The sequence below is a fragment of the Acanthopagrus latus genome, chromosome 15, assembly GCF_904848185.1.
Source record: "Acanthopagrus latus isolate v.2019 chromosome 15, fAcaLat1.1, whole genome shotgun sequence".
Classification (NCBI taxonomy): Eukaryota; Metazoa; Chordata; class Actinopteri; order Spariformes; family Sparidae; genus Acanthopagrus; species Acanthopagrus latus.
In genome coordinates this window covers 21,229,044-21,244,004 of record NC_051053.1, presented here as the reverse complement: position 1 = coordinate 21,244,004, position 14,961 = coordinate 21,229,044, and the positions used below count along the sequence as shown (strand labels likewise).

The 14,961-nt window shown below is 40.7% G+C and overlaps 1 protein-coding gene across 1 annotated transcript; it reads right to left on the bottom strand.

Moving 5' to 3' along the window:
* Positions 1-1,213: 1,213 nt before the first annotated feature.
* Positions 1,214-4,442, bottom strand: hmx3a (H6 family homeobox 3a). Its single transcript, XM_037122663.1, has 2 exons — positions 3,628-4,442; positions 1,214-2,820 (listed from the first exon to the last, which is right to left on the bottom strand). Exons 1-2 carry the CDS (start codon positions 3,914-3,916, stop codon positions 2,201-2,203), a joined length of 909 nt encoding a protein of 302 aa, XP_036978558.1. The 5' UTR covers positions 3,917-4,442; the 3' UTR covers positions 1,214-2,200.
* Positions 4,443-14,961: the final 10,519 nt, after the last annotated feature.

The following is a 14,961-nucleotide window of genomic DNA, read 5'->3' as shown; positions in this document are numbered from 1 at the left end:
ATAATACAATGCAGTAACAGTATATGTGGGACAGTAAAGTCAATGGCTCAGTCTTGGCATGATGTCTCATCTGGATCCTGGTATCGAATCTTGTTCTTTCCCTTTAAGTTTAAAAAAATCTTAAATTTTCTCCAGTTTCCTCAATCAAACAGGAAATCTAAATCTCACCACGTGCTTCCTTATTTTAGATAGATTTTAAATTGGCGTAAAAAGAAATGTGTTTCTCATATTATATTCTTTTTAAAATTAATATAGTTTTATACATTTAACTTTAATTTATACTGAACCTACAACAGACGTGTGCACGTTTTCACTGAGAGAGTCGCATCAGGTGTCCGGTGACACCTGTGGGCTCGCATGTGTTACAAAGTGGCAGCTTAATAATTTATCTGTAACTTCTTAAAAGCTCCTATTTTTGAGATGAGCCATTTAATTGGAGCACCGCGGATTAACACGGACTTTAAGTGTGGAGAGGTGTTATTGTAAAGATTTATATTTAAATTTTTTCTTAAAAAAAAAGTACTACATCACCACTTGAATGTAAAGTGACGCTTGTAAGATAAAAAATGCTTTTCCTCCTGAAGTCTTCAAAAACAAAATGAAATTTACGTTTAGAAATTCAAACAAAAATGTGTTGACGATACAAAAATATAATAGATAGAAGAGAAAGTAGAAAGTGAGGCGCTGACACACACACACACACACACACACACACACACACACACACACACACACACACACACACAAACACACACACCATGAGATAGAGATCCACAGAGAGATGTTCAAAGACAGCCGCTCATGCTCAGGGAGTAATGCCCGCCCCTGAATACATTACCCGTGATTTTGGCAAGATGGTGGCAATTACGCATCTAATTGACTGAGCCACTTTTTATGTAAAATAACGATTCTAAAGTGTGTAACACGAAGATGATTACAGAACCCACCTGCCACAGCTACAAGTGTGCATGTGTGTGTGTGTGTGTGTGTGTGTGTGTGTGTGTTGATGGAGAGTTAACGAGATTCATTTGCGTTTTCAACTATTTTTTCTGATTATTTTTCGTTTCTTGTTGCGTAAAATTTTTTTTAAATGCTTTAGTGAGAAAATAAACAATTAAACATGTTAATCCCACATCCTCCTCTGGGGTTTTGTTTTTCCAGTGCACACAGAAGCGATGGCAGGAAAAAAATAAATAAATAAAAAATCCTAAAATGTAAGGAATAGTCTCCATTTATTTCACAACATGGTTCCAGCAATACAATATCAAAACGTGTTTTTTTTTCACTGTACAAACGAGGAGCCGCAGGTGGCAGCTCCTCTCCCCGCGTCTCATTAAATATATACATTTACATAACGTTGTTTTTTTTTCTTGTTTGGGTTTTTTTGTTTGTTTGTTTTTTCATACACCAGTTTGTCGATATTTTCAGAAAAAAAAACACAAAAAGTCGATTCAGAGACGTTTGGAGCTCACACTTGTGCTTGAAGGACGCGTCAATGTGGAGAGCAACGAGATGCGGAGAGTCACTAAAAACTAAAACATACATGAGTTATTTTACAGGTGAGAGTGTCTTGATTGTCCCCCGTCAAAAACAACACAAAACAAAACAAAAACAAATAATAATAACAAAAAAAGTCAATTACAACAAAGCCTCATCCATGTTCCACCGTGAATAGATGACAACATGTTGTACACCGTCAGTGTATTGCACATTATCGTGTGATCGCTTCTGGAAATGTAAATTTAAAAAAAAAATCACATAAGTGGAGTTTTAATGATAACCAGGCCTGCCATCATTTGTTGTAAACAAGGTAGTTTCTTTGTGTTTTTTTTTCTCCTCACACTGTCCAGCAAACTGTCATGGTGTCGTAAGGAAAGAAATGAAAGACACTCATCAGGCAGTGTAAGCAGGCGGACTCCTGAGGTGATCATTACATATAATAATAATAATAATGATCATAATAATTAATAATAACAATATAAAACATGAGTGGAAAATGACACAATAAATAGGTCCATGTCGGCCTGACAGTGTGTCTCTTTTCTCTCTGTTTTCTTTGTTTCTTCATTCAGTCAGTTGTACAAAAATATTCAGTCTTTTTTTTCTTTTCTTTTCTTTTCTGATGAGCTGATTTTTTAAATTTTTTTTTTTTTTGAAAATAAAACAAACACACGCACACTTGCGCTCCGGCTGTGTTTTCTCAGACCGGTCTGAGCAGCGGCACGGACGTGACGATGGGGTGGGAGTAGTAGACGCCCGGGTGCGGGAAGGTGAGCAGCGGCTGGCTCGCCGGCACGTTGGCACCGGCGCCTCCGCCCTCCGAGGCCGAGTTCTCGTGGTAGAGGATGGGCACCCGGACTATCCTCTGCGCCGCGGCGTGGCTCAGGTTGGCGGCCTCCAGCTCCGCCGCCAGCTGCCTTTTCCACTTGTTCCTCCTGTTCTGGAACCAGATCTTCACCTGGGTCTCCGTCAGGTGGAGGGACGCGGCCAGGCCGGCCCGCTCCGAGCTGCTCAGGTAGCGCTTCATGTCGAAGGTGGACTCCAGCTGGAACACCTGGCTGCGGGAGAACACCGTGCGCGTCTTCTTCTTGCGGCACGGCTTCTTGTCGTCGTCCCGCTTCTTCCACTCGTCCAGCTCGTCTTTTTTGGCTTCCTCCGCGTCGCTCTCCTCCAGGATGATCTCGTCGCCGCTCTTGTTGTTGTGCTCATCGTCCTCCTCGTCGTCTTTGGCCCCCGGCTCGGATTTGAGCACCAGGTCCGGAGAGTCTCTGTCTGTGCCCGAGGTGGGAGAGGAGTCTCTGGCTTCTGGTTTCTCGGTGACTGGATGGGGGACAGAGGGAGGGTTTGGTCACAAACACCGCACGAGTTTATCTTTTTATTACAGCCTGTTGATACTGGAGAGTCTGGAACTAAAACGCGTATACAACAGTGCCAAATAACACGACTTGCGACATAAACATCAACCATGTCCTGAGCTCAAACATCAAACTATTATTTCTTATTAAAAAAAAAAAAAAGGAACACTTTTAACAGACTGGGGGGATTTAAAAAGAAGTAAACACAAGTAGTTTTATTCTATCAGCACATTCACTCTCCAAATCCCCCTTCTCGTCTTTGCATGAGCGCCTGATAGCGCCACTCGTATCAGCCTGTTTTGAATCCCACATGAATAAATCACAGGAGCAGGCAGGTGAGAGCCCCGCTGTCACTGCCCGAGCCTCTGGGGGTGAGACGTTCACAGCGAGCGCCGGCAGACAAATCAAAAGCACGCTGCGCATCGTCACCCTCATCCGACGATTTGATGATGTCTACTTCATTTTTATGCTCAGCGTGTCACTTTATTGATCTATTACGGCGCGTCGTGGCATAACAAAACAGGCCTTCGCGGAGGACAAGGCGTCCAAATGTTATTCTGCGTCACCAAAAACGCGTAAAATCTACTTTTTTTTAGCGAGAGACTGTTCTGAGAGGGGGAAGTGTCTGGGTGGTGGCACAATACGCACATGGGGACATGGAACTGAAATAGTGATGTTTTCCTCTCTAGAGGGGAACAACTCCAACAATACAACTGTTACAGTATCTCGTGAATGAGTGATTCATCACGTATCGCTGTTTTCTCGGTCTTACCTTCGGTTCTGTGCAGGTGGGCGGACGAGCTGAGGGCGTAGGGGTACCACCACGCCGAGGTGCGCTCCAGGTAGTGAGCCGGCAGACTGAACCTCTGTGTGGGCAGGTCGAAGCGCGGAAAGTTGAAGTCCCCGACCTGGGAGAGGGAAAATCCTCCCTCCAAGGCGGCCTTGGTGGCAGCCAGCACCGGCTTGGGTTTGGACGGTTTGCTATCACAGTTCAGCAGGTTCTTAATGAAGAAAGGAGAGTCCTTGGCCGGAGCGCACGTCTCTTGCGTTGTCTCTGGCATCGCTGTGGCTGCGGTGTGAACGCAGAGCGCCACGACAAAAAAAAACAACGGGGATCTCTCTCTTTCACACACACACACACACACACCAAAAAAAAAGAAAAAAGAAAAAGAAGAAAGGAAAAAAACGGCGAGAAGCGACGCTGACTTACACACCGTCGATATCCTGGCTGCGAGGACACTGGATTTCACACCCGGAGAGCGCGTCAGAACACACGTCCTTCTTGGCTACAGGAAAAATAATAAAGTAAAATGTTTGAAGGGGTGTGGAAAAACAAAAAAAACAAAACCCAAACATGCGTAAACATGGAGATGTCTCATTCCGGGTTCTTTCGTCAAAACGCAAAGTGTGTCCGTCGTGTCAGTCAGTCTGGCGTCTGATGCTAATGATGAAATAAAAATGTCATCCAAGTTAAATGCGGAAAGTATAGGCGATTGGGCATGTACAATGGCAAATGGGATTAAGGGAGAGACGGTGAGGAGGGAGAGAGAGCGAGAGAGAGAGAGAGGGAGAGGGAGAGGGAGGGAGAGAGAGAGAGCATCCTCCCCTCTCTGTGCGCTCTGGCTGCAGGCTGTGTGTGCTCGCCTGTTATTGGTCTCATATAGTCCAATTAGGCAGCAAATGAACACAGAGCTGTTAGCGCCAAAAAGGAAGCTTTGGGATAACTAACAGCGCAGATCGCCTGCACTGGTTACCCATAATTCAGTAAGGGTAATAAAACACACACACACACACACACACACACACACACACACACACACACACACACACATATATATATATATATATATATATATATATATATATATATATATATATATATATATATATATATATATATATATATATATATATATAGTGAAACATGGCTGCAGGTGTCAGGCAGAGCTGTTAAAATTCGCCTATTTGTGAATAGAGTTTGGTAGATGTTGCATTATATTTCCCCCTTGTGTATTTTAAATATTTCAAATTGTAAACAATGCATGTTTACCCTGCAGGGCATCTTAAAGCTTGTATTATTTACCAGGGCCTAAATGTGATGCTTTAATATCTGACTACACTGAACTTAAATATATATTTTTAAGAGATAAATCTCGAGATGAACAAGTCAGTTGATCCAACAGCTACCAGTGGTGGGAAGTAACTGAGTACATGTGCAAAGGTACTATTTTGAGGTACTACATGTCATGAAATATTGTACTTGTAACTACTACATTTACATAATACGTTTAGTTACTTTGCAGATTCATATTAATAATATAAAACATAATCAGTAAGACTTTATTGATCCCTGGGGGGATTTTAAAGCTACCTGGAAGTACATAAAGTATTTGTAACGTTTAAGAAACAGTTTTATTTTTTTCATCACCTGCAACTTTAAAGTGGTTAACACATTACTCAATTACCATGATCTAATAACAGAATGATAAAGCCGGCATCATGCACGATGAGTACTTTTATTAGTATCTATTTAATGCCAATACTTTTGTTATTTTACTCAGGTAACATTTTTAATGCAGGTAATGGAGTATTTCTCAATCTAAGTACTTGTTCCTCTCTCCCACTGTCAACTAAATTCATAAAACACCAGCAGGTTGATACCAAGTTAAATTTTTGTAGAGTCTCAGAATGAAAACATGGAATTTCCTTTTTATATTAGTGTCAGTAAACGCCTCTTTTCTGGAGGACGACCGTGAAAACGTTTAATTTAATGTAATGAAATAAAAAATAAAAATATGACTCCGGGTGTAAGTTCACTAAGTCCCGACATGTTTGCTCCTCTGTCCCTCTGATCTGAAACAGGCCTGGGATCAGTCTGCAGCTGCTCGACGTGTCACCGATTAGATTCATATTTCTAATTCATTGATTTCCAGCGAGCGCCACTTCCAGCATGTCTGCGGGTCGCACAGTCATTTATCCCTCCCTAATCGATTTGGTTAATTCATCCCTCAGATTGCGCTCTTTGTAAATGTGCTATGTATATTCACTCATTGATATTAATTGACTTGTTAAAAAGCAGTCCATTGGTCGGAGGCTGGTGGAGGAGAGGAAGAACGGGGAGGCAGCGCCCTCTGTGGGCCGTGATGGGGGAATGCAAGTGTGTGTGGAGAAAGATGTGTGTGGCACATTAACTATACTAATTAAAAAATTATATATATATATATATATATATATATATATATATATATATATTTGTACATATGTAGGCTTATGTTTGAATGCATGTAACATTTTTTATTTCACTTTCTATTTTATTCTGAACTTAGTTAGTTTTTCCATTTAGTTGGTATTTTTTGAGTTTCGTGTCACACGTCATGCCAAATGAAGCCTATAAATTTAAAATGGATATGTCCCTATCAGGCAAACCACTGACTTTCAGGATAAAGATGAGGGTTTTGGTGAAGGTTACAGATGCAAGTCAACATGCCGACCATAACAGTTTTCTAACAAGCACAGCATTTTTTAAATTTTTTTTTTTTTTTTGTCCCGTGAAACAGTTCCATTATTTCCTCATCATGTTTCCTGAAGACATCCATTGGCCCTGTGATGCAGCCATGATAAAGGGGGTCAGACATGAGGTACCATGGTGCTTCTTTCCCTCCATCATCTGTAGATTTCTAACATGCATCCAGAGGTGGAAGTCACTTATTACAAAAATACTAATTACTGTAATTAAGTCATTTCTGGGGTGGACTTGTGCTTGTACAAGTTTTTTTTTTTTTAAGTCTGTAATTTTACTTTGAATTAATATTAATATTCAAACCTTTCATCTGCAGTGTTGTAATAGGGCCGTCTCATCACAAATAATTAAAACATCGACATATAGATGAAAACAAAAGCTCTGATTTAGACGTTAGACTTGGAGAAAGATTTCCAGTACTCTTTCCACGTTGGCTTTTTCACGTAATTAACAACCATTATTCATTCAGCGAGCTGGTCAAGTGCAGATATCCTGTAGCTGTGATGTAATTACCACCTTTCCTCACATCATCACAGGTATTTAATGGCCTGACGGAGGTGTAAAATGTGTGTATGAGTAAAAAAGAATCCCAAGAATTCAAGATTAGCTCACGTGATGTTTATATATCTGATAATTTTTCACAGTTGGACACCAGGGCAACAGAGAAAGACAATCCCAGATTTATAGCCAGAATTATTGTTGCGTTTTAAAGATGTAGTATGTAATTTTTTTAGTCATGTTGTTGAATTTTATCACTTCTAGATGGGTGTAATAGAAAAAATGTCCTTTAATTAAGTACATCTAAAACTCATGTAAGCTTGCAGACATTTTTATTCCTCATATCGACACCTGTCTTTGTTTATAGGCCTGTAAAAAAAGAGTTGCATAGTGCACCTTTAAGGTGTAAAAAAAAAACAATATCACACATTTTGTCTATGATATGATAGCTGCCATGTTAAATGAGATATTCTTCTACAAATGATCGACCCACCTGGTACAAAAACAGAAAAAGTGCCATCTGTGTGGACTCCTATCATTTTTAAGCATTTACTATTACTTAATGTAAAAGAAAATAGTAGTATCTATACTAAACAGGGAGGAACATTTGTCAATAAAGCTGCACCACGACTCATCATTATGTGACATCGCATCCTCCATCTTCCTTGAACCCTTCCTGGACAAAACACGTAGTCTTGTTGTGAAAATGAAATACAGTCCTGTTGAAGACTATCATGAATAACTTCATTTAAGTGACTTTATGTTGAAAAACGGTAGAGACATAAGGTCTTCAGCATTTTCAGCGATGTAATGAGGGGATCAGTGTGAGGTCAGAGTAGATAACGTCAACCAGCCAAGTAGCAGTCATTCATATGCATCACATCCACAAATACAGCAGCAGATCGATAGATCAGTGGCCAAATTAAACCTTCTGTAAAAAGCACCAGAGCACATAAGTCAGCTGTTTATAAGTTTATAACATAAAGACTAAAAAAATGAATGTAAAAGAAAAGTGGTGGGGACTTGTTCCCAGTGTTCCCAGTGTTCCCAATGTCTGTTCTTATTTTAACTCAAGGACACAATATCTCTTGTAAGAGTGCATAATTGGTCTGGTTGGGTTTTTCAACAGCTGAATAGCAATTGTGAAAGAGCTCGGGAATATTTCCCCACAAATAATACCAAACTACTATAATGGCAGTTCAACATGCTCGACTTGGGATAAAAAGAACGCAACAGATGCAAACCCTGAAAACAAACAAAGATCCTGCAGTCTGTACTCTTAAAAAAATACAGTTCCCATTCTGCATTGATTAGAAACATGCAGTAGACACTGTCCTGAGGCCATATAGGCCTTCTGAATGCCCCATAAGTCTATTTTTGTTGCTCCTCGGGTAGGTTACTATGACTTTTATATTATTTATTTCTAAGCGCCCAGATATTGATTATTTCACAAGGAAAAATGACAAATGGCAGGAGGGAATGACACGGTCAGCAGGTTCTATTAGAGAAATGATAGTGTTGCTCGTGGTTTGTTAAAAGGCCCAGTTTAGATACTTTATAGGTTTACATCCATCATCGTCTAATGACCTATTTGATGAAAAACACGCGCTCTGGTGACAACGGCCCTGTGCAGCCAACTTCGCTTTGTAATTGCTCCCATATTAAATATAGATTTTTGTTTTGATATCTTGTGAGAATTCCTTTCTGTGGGTCAAAATTGTGATAAAAGACACGGATGCAACGGCAAAAGGCTCGCAGGGAGAAAACTGGAGGGAAAATGGGGGAAAAAAATGGGCGGGTGTGAAACGTTGACGAGGGAACTGCGAGTCTGTGATCTGGAGTTCTGAGCAGCAGTGAAGGAAGTATTCAGATCCTTTACTTAAAGACGCAATACTGTAATATGATACACCAGAGTACATGTATCAGTAAGTGACTGTTACTGAATAAATGTGTATAAGTAAGAAGCAAGGAAGAAAAAATGTTCCCTGTGAGTTACACTATGACAGTCCAGCATATTATGGGATTATTATTTTTATGCATTTGCGTGAAAGTAACATTTACAGTTGTAGGTGGTTGTGATGGACCTTATTTGTACATTATTTTAAATTGTTTAGCAGTGTGACCTCAAGAAATGAATCATGTTTTATAAACTGAGGAGAGATTTTCACTATATATGACAACTTGTACTGCTGCCTGTTAAATAGTGCTGACACCAGCACAAACAACCTTTTACTCTGACCCATGTTTACGCTTTATATTTTTGTACATTTTTTCAAATTTGGTATTTTTTTTAATCCGATATTTTGTTTACAGGTTTGCTTTTTAGAATTTACTGGCACTGTTCACTGAACAGAGTTTGACACAACAGCTGTTAATACTTGTATGTGACAAATGAAATATACTGAACATATTCTGTGAGTAGAAGTTTCACATATCACATCAGGTTCTATCTTATATGTAGCCGAGTTAAACATACAATATTCATCTCTGAAATGTAATGGAGTAGAAAGATAAATTAGCATGGAATGGAAATACTCCACATTGTACAAAGGTATTACACATTTGCAGTAAATGTCTAAAATCTGTCTGGATCCACAGATAAGTTAAGAACTCCAGCACCGTCCCCTCCACCCTCCATATGTTGTGTATACACGTCAATAGCCTGTGACGTGTACGTATGGACGTATCTGTAGTTTGCCGAAACGTTAGCTTGCATTTTATCCTGGTGACTGGGAAACATTCAGCCTCTGTTATGACAGACTCCACATGACAACACCATGGTTAATACAAACCCAGATGATGAAACACTATGTTGTTTTCATCTGGTATGAGGAACTGAAGCGGAGAGAAGCTTTGCACAGCATCCTGTTCGACAACAACAGACAGCAGCACTCATCACCGTGTCCTTCTTGCACTTTTAACTGGACACTTCTGCTGCAACGAGCCATTAAACCAACGAAGGCCACACAGAGATTGCCTGGATTTAAGTATTGCTTTTAACTTGAAAGGGAATTGGTGGCCCTCCACTGACCCGGCAAGCTTTAATTGGGATTGTGCAAGTATTGATTGTAAGTGGCCAGGCGAATCTTGAATTACAGCCTGATTAGCTTTTACTCGGCCCCTTGCACCAGCCAGTCGAAGGAGCTCAATGTCATCCAGGTTGGAACACTTCAGCGGCCACTTGACTAGAGGGGGAGTCTTGTTACTTCCTGTGTAAACAGGAAACAACATGTATTTAAGGAGGCGGATGACAGTTCTTCTGGCAAATGCACTTTAGTCACATGAGGACGTATTATTCCCTTCGTGTGTGATCACTTCCTCTCAGGAATACTCAGAAATATGTCTCCTAGCATGAACCTTATGAGCAGATAGCAGGCGTATTCTGCCTTTTATCTCCCCTGCTCTCATTTTATCCACATTTTATCACTTCTCCTCTTCCTTTATTGTTTCTCGGCAGCGATGATGACCTCTGTAAGGGCTGGATGGAAGCAGTCACAGGAGCGATGTAGCCCTTTTTCTCTATTACGAGCAGCTTCGCCCGAGCCCCTCCAGGCACCCGGCCTCAATATCCACCCCTCCGCACCTCCAAAAACTCTGCCCTCGGATCGTCAGCTTTTACCCGGCCTGCCTGTATGTGTCATTACAACTCGATAATCTGGAGAGGGCAACAGAAAAGTTCTCATCAGTGTCAGCCTGAGATATAGATATGGGCCGGGTAACAAATGGCCAAATGCACAGGCAGCAGAGCAGACCATCAATAAAGCAATTTCTTGTGTCATAACAGCCGCGCTTTTCTTAAAGCCAACCTTTCAAAACTTTTCCCTCTGCAAATCGCTGCAGCCCCACCATTAGAGTCCTGCCTTGTGAATTTAATGGATTCCGTACAAACAATATTCCACCATAATGGAAAAGGTTGAAGTCACTGAAGACAGATGAAGTCATAAACACGTATAATTGAGAATCAAAGACCGATAAATTTTAAACTGCTATCCATTTTCTCTTTTTAGATGATGATCTATGTCAGCGCGGCTGCAGGAAAATGGAGGAGATTATGGGGGAAAATTATAACAATAAATTTTCTAAACATACACCTTGATTATGCTTCGATTTTTTGGAGGGGTGGAGGGCGAGGGAGGGGTGGGGGGGTTAGAAAAGAGAGCTGGGATCGCTGAAAGCTTGCTGGCTAAATGGCACCATAAAATAGGTTCCCTGCTCTTTTGCCTGCAGAGCGTAGGCATGCCTGGAGGTGTGATTTCCCCCCCTCCTCTAAATGGGGGGAAATGAATTGTGTAATTTATTGCAAACGTGCACACAGTGAGATTAGATCAGCATATCCCATCAAAGGAACAACAATCAATCAGCCTCTAGTTAACAGCTTGAAACACATAAACCAGGGCACCTAATGGCTTTCCAATTTAACAGATTGATAGACTTATCCGGTCCTAAGGGATGAATTAAGAAAACCGGGTACTTTCACACAGGCACTGGCACTTTTGACAGGACCTTTTCCCCCCTCTAGCTTACTTACCATCTTTACTCCTGGATATAGAGATAAGGTTAACCTGAAAATAAAGAGAAAGTCAGTTTTTCCACTTTTCTTTCTTTCTTTTTTTTTTTTTTCCTTTTTTGCTCTCGGTTTGAGAAAGCACTCCAGAGCTGATTTGTTATTCAGATGAGGCGGGAGTGGAAGTGTGTCAGATGTGGAGAATGGGCTCATTTTAATGACCTGATTATCGTGGGTCATTTGGAGCTGTGAAATCAAGGGAGCTATTCAAAGCCACTTAACAATATCTAAATGTGACCCGGGCGACCCATTCAAGCAAGAATGTAGATTTTAAAAAAAAGGGACTTGTTTGTTTCATATCTTATTAACCACATCATTGATTCATGTAAACTCATCAGTGATAAAATACACCAAAGGAAAAATGTGACATTTAGGTACTGTTATTCTCATTTTTTCTGACAGTTAGATCAGAGGACTGATACCGCTCTTATATATTGTAAATGTGTGGGCAGCCAGTCTGTTAGCTTAGCTTAGCATAAAGACCGGGAAAAAAAGGATATAGCTAGCCAGATAACAAATCTGCACAAATTAACAGGTTCCATACTAGAAATAGTTTAAACTATACCCCCTTGTAAAATGGCAGCTTTTTCCTGTCTTTATGCTAACAAGCTAACTGGCTATTCACACAGCTGTTCTGAAACTTGGGGAAACAAATAAATAAGCAATTTCAGTTTTTTAAATGTAGTACTCAGACTGCTTACAACTTTATATCTACATGTGTCAGTGAAGCACAAGAAACAGTTCTGACACAGGCTAACTGTGGGTCAGAACAGAACGTACAATCAAACCATAGAATAAAGACTGAAGAGCATCTGAATGGTGAAACGATCCTGCGAGTGGAAGATTTAAACAGAAGGGTTTAGCACGTGATTGGCTGAACAACTATCTGGTACAAATTATGCACTTTACTTTTATGTACTCCCGAGAAAAATGCATCACTATCTCTATTGTTGTTTAGGAGAAAGCTGCAGTGATGTTTTGCCATCAAGGTTTGAAAGGTTTGGTGGCTTACACCCCCATGCAGATGGAAAGTAGAGTAGAGAGTGACTGAATTTTGGGTGAATTTATCCTTTAAATTAACAACTTTCAGTTAGTACAGCCTACTTCCAATTAAGAGCTGGATCCAAGTATGGACAAGGATAGAGATAATTTAGTCTTTGAACAAATGCCCTCACTGATGATCTTTGAACTGGAATAACAAGATTTTAATCAGCAAAGAGCCTCAAAGAAACACATTCAAACAGGGTTAACCGCCTGTTCTATCCTCTAAAGAGCTTGGCTTCAAACCCAGAGCCTTGACCCAGAGAAGTAGCGTAATGAACACTCGGTGTCACCATATTATCTTGTCCACATCCACAGAGACAGCTGATCTCTCTGTGTCACTGCATAATTGAGGAGCTGTTGCTATCAAGGATGTGGCCCTGAGAGGGATGAGAAAGTGTCACCCTAGACCCCTGCAAGCGGACCTGGGGAACCGAGTCGAGTGAGACCAGAACCACAGACAGTCTCCCCTCAGCTTCTGAAACCAGCCGCCCATAACATATAGACGTGACGCATGTGTGCGCTCCACTGTAATGTGACAGACCTCCACATTAGAGAGGAACCAGATCTTCTCCTCAAAATGAAGTATGTGAGGGGTCAGGGGTCAATTCTCTCTTGTCTCAGACACTTCAGGAAATGGATTGAGATTCAGCTCATGGGTTGATAATGAGCCAAAATTGATTACTGATGGATCAGTAGATCTAATGAATAAAAGCCCATTAGTAACCATTCAAAACTAATAGCACTCTAGCCGCCTCGTTGTTTCTTCTTTTTTAGAAAAACCTGCAGCGATCTTACACACAGGGGTAACAGATGCTGCTAAACCGAAGAGGACGGCAGAGGAAATACAAAACAGGAACAAGACTATCAAACTCCACGAGAGTCTCACTCTCCAGGTCAGAGAACAAAATCTGTTTTCCTACTTGACACTAATGCTCGTATCCTCCCTGTGGACACAACTCCGCTGACCCTCTTCTGCGCTCTGTGAGTACAGCAAGAAGCACATGATCACAAAGAGTGCCCAAACATGATTGCCTCCTCCTTCTCCTCCTGACGGACAGTAATTGGTGTTTGTTTGCTCTCTTTTTCTCCCTCTCTTGTGTCGCGGGGTGGTAAAGGGTGCTATTACTGTCAGCTGATTAGTATGGCTCCTCTGCCTCCTCCAGCAGCTGTCAGGACCGCCTAATAAGAGGAAACTTGAGTAGAGACGAGAGAGGCCTGCACACACACACACACACACACACACACACGTGTACATGAATTATAACATACAGAGTGAGCGTCAGATAGAAAGAGACGCCGCTGTCTTTTGGTACAAAACCAACTTTGTTACAGCAGTTTGAGGAAAGTCCTTTTCTCTCTCAACATGACAACAACGCCTGCGCAAAGCCAGTCGACCGGCACGATATGAGGAACATCTGGTGCGATAACACCGTTCAGTGTGACAATAAAAATGTGACTTACAAAAAAAAAAGCAAATACTGAAGTGGCACTAATTAATCTGATGGGTAGCTAGGGCATCATCTGATGGCAAACCGTGTGAATACATGGCCCGTGTATCCAGAGCTCCGTCTGATCATGCTGAGAGAGTACAAGAGCATGCAGCGTGTAAATACATGATTTGGATTATCACTTTTCACGTAGTCTTTTGTTTTTATTATGTTTATTCAGGTTGCAATATCAAAGAAATCCATCCAAAACCTTTGGGTTGAACAGAAACACCCACTGCAAGTGAGACCTTATCGGCAGATACCAGTGCCAGACCTCATTAATGATCTTTTTTAATGAATGGGATTAAAAAAAAACAAAAAAAAAAACCTGCAGAATTCTTGCGCAAAGCCTGGAGGCTGTAACTGTATAGACGCAGATGAATGGTTTCAGAATGAATTGTTAAGGAATCAGATATGATCAGATATGAGAGTCCAAACTGAAAAAAGCTCCCAAGAATTTCACTTAAGTTTGCCAACTTCGTAAGTAAAACGTATGAGGAAAAGACAAAGTTACTGAGCAACTTATTACAGAGAAGTCAGCCTGAACACCTCTTTGTCCTGTTGTTTGTTCTTGAAAATGATCCTTTCTGCTGCATTTTTGTCAGTGATACATTATTCCACAAAACATGAGTAAGACATGGCATTTCAGATGTCATTAAGGCATCAAATACACAATAACCCAATAGCCTTTGTTTATAAAAGAGATAAAGATGATAGGAAATAGGCCAGAATGGTGAAATGTAAAACTAGGAGAGTTAGAAAAACAAAAGAACAAGAATTGCTTATGCTGGTAGATGGGATCAATCACAGAAAACAATAGAATAATAAAAAATGTGTTAAAACTACCACGTGCTGAATGTATCACTCATCTTAACCGATGATGTGCACCCAGTCCAGAGCATGTCTCAGGATTTACTCTTAACCAACTTCATACACTGGAGCTTTTTAAAGTATCTTTATGTCATATGAATTTTGATCTTAGTAAAGTAAAGC

Bases quoted from the DNA above. Each gene is read 5' to 3' on its own strand.
- hmx3a (XM_037122663.1), bottom strand. From the start codon at position 3,916: ATGCCAGAGACAACGCAAGAGACGTGCGCTCCGGCCAAGGACTCTCCT. The intron at 2,821-3,627 runs GTAAGACCGAGA...TCCCCCATCCAG, and splicing joins CCACCTGCACAGAACCGAAG to TCACCGAGAAACCAGAAGCC.